We start from the raw sequence: 10,914 nt of genomic DNA, 5'->3' as shown, positions 1-10,914 counted from the left end.
AAAAAAAAAAAAAAAAAAAAAAAAAAAAAAAAAAAAAAAAAAAAAAAGAAAAAAAAAAAAAAAAAAAAAAAAAAAAAAAAAAAAAAAAAAAAAAAAGGAAAGAAACTAGGACAGTACTTATTCATTCATGTATCCATTCATTCCTTATTTTCATTTCCACGAAATGTAATATAGTTAGTACATCTATACTCATTCATTCTTAGTCTTCCATTCATGTAGCATTACTTATATCTATGCATCATAGATAATGCTAGGTCCTAGGCATCGACTGTAATAAAACCACCATTCTATCTTTAAGGAGATTCAATGTAATGAGAAGGACAGACAGTGAACAACTCATGGGAAGAACAGGGACTATCGGTATGTTTAGCTTTCATTTCCAACTTGACACAACCAAGAATCACCTGGGGAGGTTTCCATGAGAATTGTGTGGGTTTTGCTATGATTATGTCTCTGAGGGGTTGTCTTGATTGTTAATTATGTTGGAATTCCCTACCTTTGAATGTGGGTGCTACCGTTTCATGGGCTGGGTCCTGACTGTATAAGTGAAGAAAGCTAGCTGAGCATAAGTAGCAAGGAAGCAAGCAGGGAAGGATAGGCTTGCTTTCTTTGACGTCATTATGGAAGTGATGTGATGAGTACTTTCGTTTCAGCCTTGTCCTCCCTAAAATGATGGACTATAATCTGGGATCATAGGCGAAATAAACCCATTCCCTCTGTGAAGTGTTTCTGGATATTTTATCGTAGAAACAGAAATGAAATTAGAATAATAGGCACATGCAGTATTGACCTGCTCAGCTAAAGTGCAGTTTCACGGAGTGTTTAACCCCAGCAGTGATTCCTCAGTGGTGAGTGCATCTGGACACATCTGTATGTGCACACGCCTGTATATGCACAGAGTTGGTTTTGTTTCTCTAAAAACCTTTGACTGACACCCAGATGCAAAGACAGAAACCTGTTCATGAATTAGCTGAGAGTTTAAATAGAAAAGAGGACAGAACATAAAGATTGATAGATAAGCAGAAACAAAATAGATTCTTTGGCTAAGAGACATAAAACCAAGGAGGTGGAAGATGTTTGGGGGAAGATAACCGGTTTTCTGTACTGAAATGTTGGGAGGTGGCTGTGACATCAGGAAACAATTTCGAGGAGAGTTGGAGTTGGAGTCTGATTCAGTGTATCTTACTTTGAAGTTTCTTGGAGTGAAGGAATTGAGATGTCCCCGTGAGTATGTAAACAGTTACGTGGCTGTGGTGAACACCCTTTGGACCATCCATGTTTTAAGATCCACTAAAGAAAGAAGCTCATGAAGGAGACAGGAAAGCAATGAGGAGATTGGCATGAGAGTCCAGCTGGAAATACTGGGTCTATCTCTCATTTCTCATGTGTCCACACCTTCTCCTTTCTTGTCTATTCCAAGACTTTGTTTCCAAAGCCTCTTCATAGTCAGGGCTTCCTTGCTCTTCCATCCTAAGAACACCACCCATAGTTTTGTCATCTAGGTTATAGGCCTCTCTCCTGTCTTGGCATTTCTCCACTAAAGAAAAGAAAAAAACAAAAACAAAACAAAACTTGTGGGGAAGGGCAAGACTGAGTTAGCAGAGGATGGTGTTAAAGATGCCAAATCAGACTTCCTACTCAGCTGTCAAGGGATTGTCATCCCTTTTGGAGCATTAGCTTCGTAATCTGGGAAGTGAAGGTTACATTTCTTGCTTCCCTGGCTTATAGAATTATACAGATTATATGAAATCATGAATATCAAGTACCTTGAAGACTATAAAGGTCTATAACAGCACTGAGAAATTCTTGTTGATTTATATAATTTGCACACTATCCCTTGAGGTAGATGATGGTAGTATGGAATTTGAAGAAATGGTCTTAGAAATCGACTTTTCTAAAGGAGCACAGCTGGCAGGCTGTAAGAACAACAGTCAAACTCAGGGTTGCCAGAGGCCCTATTTCTTAGCCCCTACACCACAGCCTTCTCTCTGAGAATACACAGTGGTTCCTTATTCCTGGGCCAAATAAGCACGGATGAAACTGTCAGTTACCGGGTAGATGGTAATACTCCTATGCTTAGAAAGTCGACTGTAGGGTGGTTAGGAGTTTGCCTTTCTGTACAGTGCCTCTAGGGTAGGTGAGGAAGCAGAGGATGCATATAAATACAGCATGTAAAAATCAATTGTACAGTAGAATTCTTTCATTTTACAAATCTGTGATAGGACAAACCTTTTTCTAGTTGGGATTATCTGCTCTATAAACTCAGTTCTTTGTTGCTTGGGTGTTTTCTTCAGCAGAGCATAGATCTGTAGTCTATTTGATTTTAAGCTCCAAGTAAAGTCTTTTTCCTGTGGGCCGTGTGTTAGCCACCCCAGGCCCAAAGCCCCGTCTCTCTTCTGAACCTTGTCTGTGATTACTCATTAGAGACAGATATATGACCACACACAAAATGCTGTGATAAAGTTAGGAGGCTGACTCACCAGACTTTGGTGTCAGACTCATTACATTATTGTCATACGTCATATTTTTAATTGCCTTTCATTTGCACCTATCTTCTGCCAGCTCCAGTGTCTAGCTTTAAGTTCCTTACATCTCCGGAAGCTTTTTTCATGTTTTTTTCCCTTATGAGTTAGATGTGTCCTTTGCCCTCTAGAAGAAGTTTGTCATTTTTAAGATGGATTTGAGCATATGCGTGTGTAATCAGCATAATCAGTTACAGCGAGGAAAGAGAGACTCTATCTGAGCTGAGTTTGCATCAAGGTTAGAAGATTGAGAAAGAGAGAAGGGGCACAGGATGGGAGGGTGCTGGGCGTGGGGGCGGAGGTGGACAATCCACATAGAGGCAGCAGCCTAAATAGAGGCATGGAACCATGAAAGAACAGAATGTGTTGAGTTTAAATACAAAGTAACAAGGGTAGGGTAAATGTTACTGAGAAGCCTGGAAGATGATCCCAGAAAGAAATCCTAGCGATCATGATGGGTGGCTGGAGCCAGATAGGTGCCCAGGAGCTAGGCTCGGGACTGAGCGTGAGTCCAGGCCGTGAGATGCTGTTGGAAGTTATAACAAAGGAATGGATTGTGAGACCTTAGCTTTTAAAAAGGCGGCTGTGCTGCCACAAATCCCAGTGTATTTGCCCGTCTGCCTAGAAGCATTGTTAGTGTTCGCTCCCTGTCTGTGGATGGGAGTCTGAAACACAATAGTTTCTTTTATCCCAGGAAGGTATTACCTGGACTTCTGACCTGCTGCATGTTTTCTATTGAGGGTGACTCTGAGGATTAGGCTTCCCAAAATATTTCACCTCTCTGGGCTGTCAGCCTGTGCTCAAATTTCACACCCTGAGTATAGAGCCAGGATAAAGTTTTGTCTTTTCATGGGTAGTTCTAGAAAACATGAACAGTATGAAAACTGTAATTTGCAGGCCGGATTATTTATTGCATGTTAAGTTTGGGAGCTCTGGTGCACACACCTCTTTCATTTACTGGGCACCACAGATAACCCAGATAGACTCTCCTTGCAATTAATAATAAACTAAAAGCATTTTTGTTTTCACTTTGCCCCTGCATCCTGGTGCCGTTTCTGTAACTGTTTTGTTCCCTACAATCTTCCTCAGCATCTAGAAAGAGCAGAAACCTCACAGCTTCTAGAGACACTGAAGTGGATTCAGGATGACTCTCCTCTGCCTCAGGCTCTCCTGATTTCTGCTCTTGATTTTTGGGCATAACTGTTCCCATCCTCTTCAGAGATCCAAAGCTATGTGATCTTTGAGTAGTAGCCTCCCAAGAAATGCTGCGGTTTAACGACATAATAAATGATAGGGGTGAGCTTCTCCCTGATTGCTTTCCAGCCGATGGATTGCTTTACCTCAAAAAGCTGTTACTGGAACGCAGAGTCTTCAGTGCCAAGTCATACACCCCAAATCACTGACAAATCTTTGTTTCCTGAAAAGATTAATTTTTGTTAGTTTCTTGGTATCTGGAGGACAGAATGATTTAACTCTTTCACCACCTGGGGCTCCTACTTGGAACCAGATTAAGGTATTAAGTTGGCCTGTGTGGCGGGCCTTGCAGTCTATGCTCTGTAACCTATGGACTGCTTATAAATGAAGGATTGGTTAAGTCCATAGAAGCTAAGTAAGTCATCCAAGATTAAAATTGGAATCTCTAAAATGTTTTTGGAAGGGTGTTAAGCTGTAGTTGTTTTCCTTTCATGTAAGGAATGGCTGAAACTTCCTCAGGACACTTCCACGGGCCTTACACCCATAGCTCTGCAAGGACCCCAGGTGGCTGCTGCTATACAATGCAAAAAATGAACACTCACCTTAGAGCAGACACTTTGGGTGACTCAGGGACAAGCCCATGGAGTCTAACCCTTGGTTCCTACATCCTTAGATGTGAGTATTATTTATTGCCTGTTCCGTTTTCTATTACCCAGATAATCAAGGGAGACAGAGTATGGGGACATTGTACATTGTGGAGGGTAAAAGATTGTGTCCTAATATAGGTTCAGTAGACACAAGTAGAGAATTAATTCAGTAGTTTTTGGCTGGGAAGGATAAGGGGCAAAGAAATTTCGCTGCAGAACTACTTAAAACTCCATCTTCATGGGCCAATATGGCAACTGATGGCAAAACCCTTGTAAATCTCATAGCTGTGTGGGAGAATTTTATGGGAACCTCAGAGCCAGCCAGTCTCTCAAGCAATTGTCAGACATTCAGACACATCCCTGTCACCCACACTCTTCCCTCCTCTCTTTGTTGGCCAACCCACAGACTTTGCATTTGTAGAGAAAGCAGGGAATATGTGTTCATGTCTCTTTCACAATCATGTACATTCTTTTTAAAATTTCTTTTAATATTTTCAGATTATAATATAATCACAAAATCCCCCTTTTCTATTCATCCTCCTTCAAACCCCCCATATATCCTTTCTTGCTTTCTTTCCAATTAATGGCTTTTTTTTTCATTAAGTGTTGGTACATATGTGTGTGTGTGTGTTCCTAAATATATAAATACACACAACCTGTTTAGTCTGTATAATGTTGCTTGTAAAAATACCTGATGCTTTCTGGCATGCTGGTTTTGCTTTCTGGCATGCTGGGTCTGTCTCTTCGTTCTATGCAGAAGATGACTGGGGGCTCTGGCTTTGACCCACAAGGCTAGTAAGACCTCAAGAGGAAGTGCTCCTGGGTTCCTCATTCCTTCTGTCCTCAGGATATCACGAAAAGCCGTGCAGCTCTGTCAGAGATGTTCTGTTTGGATATCTGTCTGCAGCAGCTCTTGTTATGGCTGCAGGCGGGAGGTTGAAGTGTAGGCCCATTAGTACCCCCACATAAGACCTAACAGAGGCAGTTGTTTTTTTCAGCTCAGGGTGGTTGTTTGGCTTTGACTAGAAGTAGCAGTTGATCTGTAAGTGGTCTGGCCTTTGGTGCATGGTGACTGGTCTTGCGTTTTTGGAACTAAGGAAGAAGGCTGCCTTTTCTCTGACCACCATTGGCTACAACCACAGAGCACATGGAAATGGGTTTTTGAGACTATCCAAAAGGCATGCTGGTAGTTTGACTCACATAATTTCAAAGGCGACTATTTTCTGATTGTGACTTGTTAAGTGTACAGGGTTATACAAGTTCATAGCGGTGTTGGGCATATTTTGTAAATAGTAAGCTCTGCTTTATTTGATGTTAAGATGTATGGATATCTATAGGACCCATTTCTTTCTCAACAGAGGCTTTCAGATAAAATGGTAACAGAATGGTTGTAATACTTTGGCTTTTAAGTCTGAACCTTTGATGTCTTTATTGTACTAGAACCCTGTACTTGAGACGGTTCTTGGACATGGTTATGTGTGCTGAAACAGAATTGAAAGGGAACAGTAAGTAGGAAAAAAAACCAGAATTTGGGGATAGAAATATATAAAAGCCAGATATGTGTCTGTCAAATTGATGTAACAACTCCTACCATTTTTGCATTGCTGAATAAAGGCAAGTCACACAGGAGGAAGACATTGTAACCTAACAGGCACTCATCACAGAAGAGACAGGGCAGGGAGGCTAAAGCAGTCTGCCTAGTAGGTCAGTAGATTTTTTATTGCACTGAACAGGCACAATATGTTTTTTTTTAAGCCTGTATCATTCCCTTTAGCTCATTACCCTGAGCTTATGATACATTTTTTTTTTCCTTTTTAGTGTCTTGTAACAAAGAATCATTAAAAGCAAAGAGACATAGCAAGTCAAGTGACAGGTAGTCTTTCTTGCTCTGTCTTCTGTTGCCTTTAAATTCTTCACTTCTAGGTGCATTGCAGAAAGTAGCTGCTTCATTGTTTCCAAATTCACTTTATATCCAGTTCCATTTACAGGAAGACTTGAATGGCTTCATTTTGACCTTGATTTTAAAGTCCTGGGAGAAGAAATGTTCCTGACTTAACTAACTAATTCACATGTCTATTGCTGGGTTAATCAGGTGCTTATCATGAGAGGACTATGAGAATGTCCACCATGAGACTGTCCACCCAGCAGCTAAAAGTACACTCAGTCTGCAGGAGGAGAGGTATCATGGTGACCAAGGCTGACAAAAACCCTTGACCTCACAGAGCTTCCAGAGCAGGAGAAATAAAGGACATTCCTCCACAATTACGTTAGTGGTATGGAACTAAGAATAACTTTGAGTAGGAAATCCTGCAACTTACCCCATTGGTAGTAGGGTTAACGCAAAGTTCAGGGGACATGAGTCGTGGGAAGAAACGGAGTGGTAAGTGAGGGCTGAATTATCCAGACAGATTTAGTAAAGGAATGAAAAGCCCAGCAGTAAAGAAAAAAGGTCTGGCTATTTAGCAATATGGAGTAAAATAAATGTCTAAAACCATCATCCTTTTAATTTGACTGTCCTGGCTTAGACTGGGAGCTTTTTCAGTTGCCTTTGGTACCAGTGGGTATGTGGGGAATGTACATGGCAGGGCCCGTTTAGATTCCTTGAGTGCTCAGTGCAGTTCCTTTCCAGTGTATAGCTGTTAACCTCTTACTCCGTGTTTGAAGCATATCCTCTCGCCTTTGCCAAGAGGCTGGGTTGTAAGTCCACAGGGTCCGCCTTCACCCTGTCCAGGTTGCGAAAGGGGACGAAAGGAAAATTATGTTCACTTTGGAAGGATCAATAATTGCCAGGTTTTCTTTCCTATACAAATACTACTTTTATACCACACTCCCCCAAGCTCCCTTGAACAGATGTTTTCATGAACATTGTTGGCTCTGTTTTTGTTTTGAAAAATTTGAAACATTTTTGAAAGAGGAGAAGAGTTGGGGAAAAACTCATAATTGATTCTAATATATATTTAATTTGGCAGAACTTGAGAGAGACTTGCTGGGATAAGGCGGGACATTTCTTTGATCTCCCAGACTTCTTATCATGGAAAGCAACAGGTGTCACGGCACGGTATGTTAATTACAAGTTAGATTTTATTTGTGTTCTTCTAATCCCGGGTGTCTCTCTCTCTATTCCTTTCTTAACTCTCTTTGACTGGACATTCTGTTTTTACATCTGCATGTGATTTAGCATACTTGAAACATCTTGAATCTATCTACTGCGTCTACTGAACATGCTCAAGTACCATTGTTTCCTATCTTGCTGGAAACGTGAGTATACACAGTGAAGACTGTTCATTAAAATTGGACATGTTTGAAGGAGATGTTAAAATTCAGAATATACTCCAACTCCTTCTGAAGGTGCCTTCTGCATGGCAAGTTAAAGAGAGAAAAAGATATGGTTCAGAAATTAGGGTAGGAAGCATGTTTCGCAAGGAGGTGGATATTAATTGAGTGCATGTGTTATGAACTGAAGTTACTTCTTATGGAAATGTATTAGAATTGTCCCAAATGCTGTGGTACCTGTGGTAGAGCAATGGTTACCTCTAAAGAACTTATAGATGTTAAGCTATGTTCCATATGGGAGCACTTTTACAGAATACTTATTGAGTGTGAGGTCGTGGCTGCTGTATGTGAGTATGAAGAGAGAGCTAGGTGTGAAACCACAGTATGGCAGAGTGATGGTCATTTTGACCTCATCTTCAAAGGGATGTGCAGGAATGATTGGTGACTTGAGGAGGAAATCAGGATCTGGAACAGGCAAGCTCTGAGGACAAGAAGCAGGTGGAGAGGACAGATGAGGCTATTTGAATTGAAATCAATGCTCCCGAATGGATTACGTAGTCAGACATTGTTTCTGAAAGTCAGTACTTTCAAAAGGACAGATCCTCCTCTGCTTCCATATTTAAGCTCTGGAGGAAAAGAGAACAGTGAAAACTCCTCCCATGCCTGACACACTTGTAGGATTGGGGCCTTTTCTTGGAGTAAATTGGTAAGACTGAGACTTTGGCCCTGGGGCTGCCAGAAAGAGATAATAAAGGATGTGTTCCGAAACTACTTCCATCTTCACGTCAGCCTCCCCCTGCCGCCCCAGAGAAAGTTCCCTCAGAGTGGAGGGAGGCATCTGCATATGATGATGACCTTGGCAATTCGTAGTTCTCACCCTGCTTAAGAGAGAAGTCTGGAGAAGCCTGGAGGCCTGGATTTTGCCGTAGAGAGTGCGGCTATTCACACTGAAGTCCACTGTGGAGAGCAGGTTGTAAAAGAAGCCCTCATTCTCAGCATTACTCTTTTGGTTTGGCATTATCTGAAGCTATTTCTGTGAGAGCCTTTCTGTAGTCTTTTTTTTTTCTGCTTTTGTTCAGTAATAAACAAAATGCTATATTATTTTGGCCATATATATCTAATGATCAAAGCACTGCTATTAAGTTGTGTTTTTCCAGGGCTGAAAAATGAAACTAAAATGGAGGAGCATCTGGGGCCACTGCTTGCTGCAACCACTGCCACCTCCTCCTCTTCATCTCTCTCCCTTTCTTCTTCCCTCTTTCCCTCTTTCTTTTCCCTTCTCACACTCCTACCATTATCTCCCCCCCACCCCCAGATCTTTGAGTTACTCATGGTTCTTCCCAATGACTCTGGATGTTGAACACACTCATCTCCAGTTATCTCCTGCTGCGTTCTGACATAGCTTTCAGGGGCTAGCCCTGACTAAGATGAATTCCGTGAAATGACATGCATATGCATACTCTGGTCATGCTGGCACATATGCTTCTTCATAGATGAGTGATCTTGGGCATGCCTTGTGTCTTTCTTGAATCTGTTAATATCTGTATTTGTCAGTGGGAACCATATCCCTATGCAGGCTTGTGAATGTCCTATTGAAACTATTTTTCCAACTAGCTTATGTTTTATAACAAGCAGCACACCATTCATTGCATTACTTGTATGGTAAGTGTGTGTACATTTGATGTCTACATTTGAAGTTGAGTGTTTCCTTGATGGGTCTTCACTTTTATTTGTTGAGACAGTCTCTCCCTAGACTCAGATCCTGTCCAGTTCTGGCTTGTTTTGTTAGTTTTAAAATAATTGGCTGTCTAGTTCCCTCTTTCTGGCAGAGTCTTTACATTAAATTCCTGATGCAGTCAGTGCACAGAAGTCCCAGTGGTCTTACCACATTTGTCTACAGTAAATAAATTGTTTCTCCAGGCCTAGTGCGATTACTCATCTGTGAGTTCTCTTGTCGTGAGTGAGAGTTAGATACTGTGGATAAGTATGAAGCATGTTCTATTAAATGCTAAAGCATTTGTCCCATCTCCTAGAACAAGGGAGGTGAGGCCTGAAATGGAATGTGTCAATGCCAAAAGAACTCTGGGCAACAGAGCAGGAACTTGGCACCCAACAAGTCAAGGAGAGGTTTAGATTTGGTGTTCATTTGGCACTTTCATGTGCTTGTTTTGGGTGGCTTTGATAAAGTCAGTGCCAAAAAACCTAGGGGGTGTTTTTCGTTCTTGTTATTGCAGGCTAACAAAGGACTGAATTTCACCTAGTCTGAAGGCTACAAGCTTGTTTTTGGCAACAACAGTATAAGAAGGCCCCTCTTCCTTCTTCCTTCTTCTCCCTCCTGAAAAGAATTCAATTTTGTTTTAGATGCAGAAGCTACTTACTTTTTTTGTTTATCTGAGTCACTGAGAAAATCACTTCTGGGCCCATGATTGATTTGTGATTCCTCTCTACACTTTCTGCTGTATTAATGAAAAGAGTTACTGCTACTTTAATAATAACAATAAAAACAGCAATAATAATAATAATAATAATAATAGTCGTAGTAGTAAATGGGTATCCTTTATCAAGAGCCTTCCTTTTATCTATGGGAAACATATTGACAAATGTTAGCTCTATTGGTACTCAACAGCCATCTGTTAGAGCAGGTGGTATTAGTACTATTTTGCAATTTAAGAATCGAAATTGAATGTGTTAGTAATTTGCCACATTCTAGCCACTGAGTGGGTAACTGTTCAGATTGTGAGAAATGGTTAGTCAGAAATGTGAATAATAAAATTGTTCATAATCAGACAAAACATATTCATATGCATTCATACATTTGTATGTATAGATCCTCTAATGAGATTTGAAATGACTTTTAGTAAACGAAATAAAAATAGGGCTTGGATGTATAGCCATCAGTCACTGGACCAATGCACATAACAAAAACAAACAAACAAAATGCAAAAGAGACAATAAAACAGTGATTAAAACATAAAAAGCCCAGAATAAAGTGAAAATAATACAGTGACTTGAGTTGATGCCTAAATATTTATAGAAGCTACATGTTTCTTTATAACTTTGAGTAGATTTGTTTTTAACCTTCCTGGTGTCTAGAATGAAAAGGGAATACAGGAAGCTTGACTGAAGCAATGAACACATGAAGCTGCCTAGAGAGCTGGAATCTTGTCTAACTTAGTGGATATGAGAGAAAAGCTCTCTACATTATTAAAGGTTCATGGTATTCCATAAATTATTCATAAGTATGTTCTATTAATTCAATTATAATTTCAAATAAGCAC

At 40.5% G+C, this 10,914-nt stretch overlaps 1 protein-coding gene across 1 annotated transcript in view; it reads left to right on the top strand.

Moving 5' to 3' along the window:
• The window catches only part of Fggy (FGGY carbohydrate kinase domain containing), a 334,558-nt gene that overhangs the window by 39,718 nt on the left and 283,926 nt on the right, over positions 1 to 10,914 (top strand). Inside the window, exon 5 of the mRNA XM_055618965.1 lies at positions 7,333 to 7,421. Coding sequence (XP_055474940.1) covers positions 7,333 to 7,421 — 89 coding nt within the window. The remainder of the gene's footprint in view (positions 1 to 7,332; positions 7,422 to 10,914) is intronic.

Source organism: Psammomys obesus, unplaced genomic scaffold (assembly GCF_907164565.1).
Source record: "Psammomys obesus unplaced genomic scaffold, mPsaObe1.curated_primary_1811, whole genome shotgun sequence".
Taxonomy (NCBI): domain Eukaryota; kingdom Metazoa; phylum Chordata; class Mammalia; order Rodentia; family Muridae; genus Psammomys; species Psammomys obesus.
This window is presented reverse-complemented; position numbering and strand designations above follow the sequence as displayed.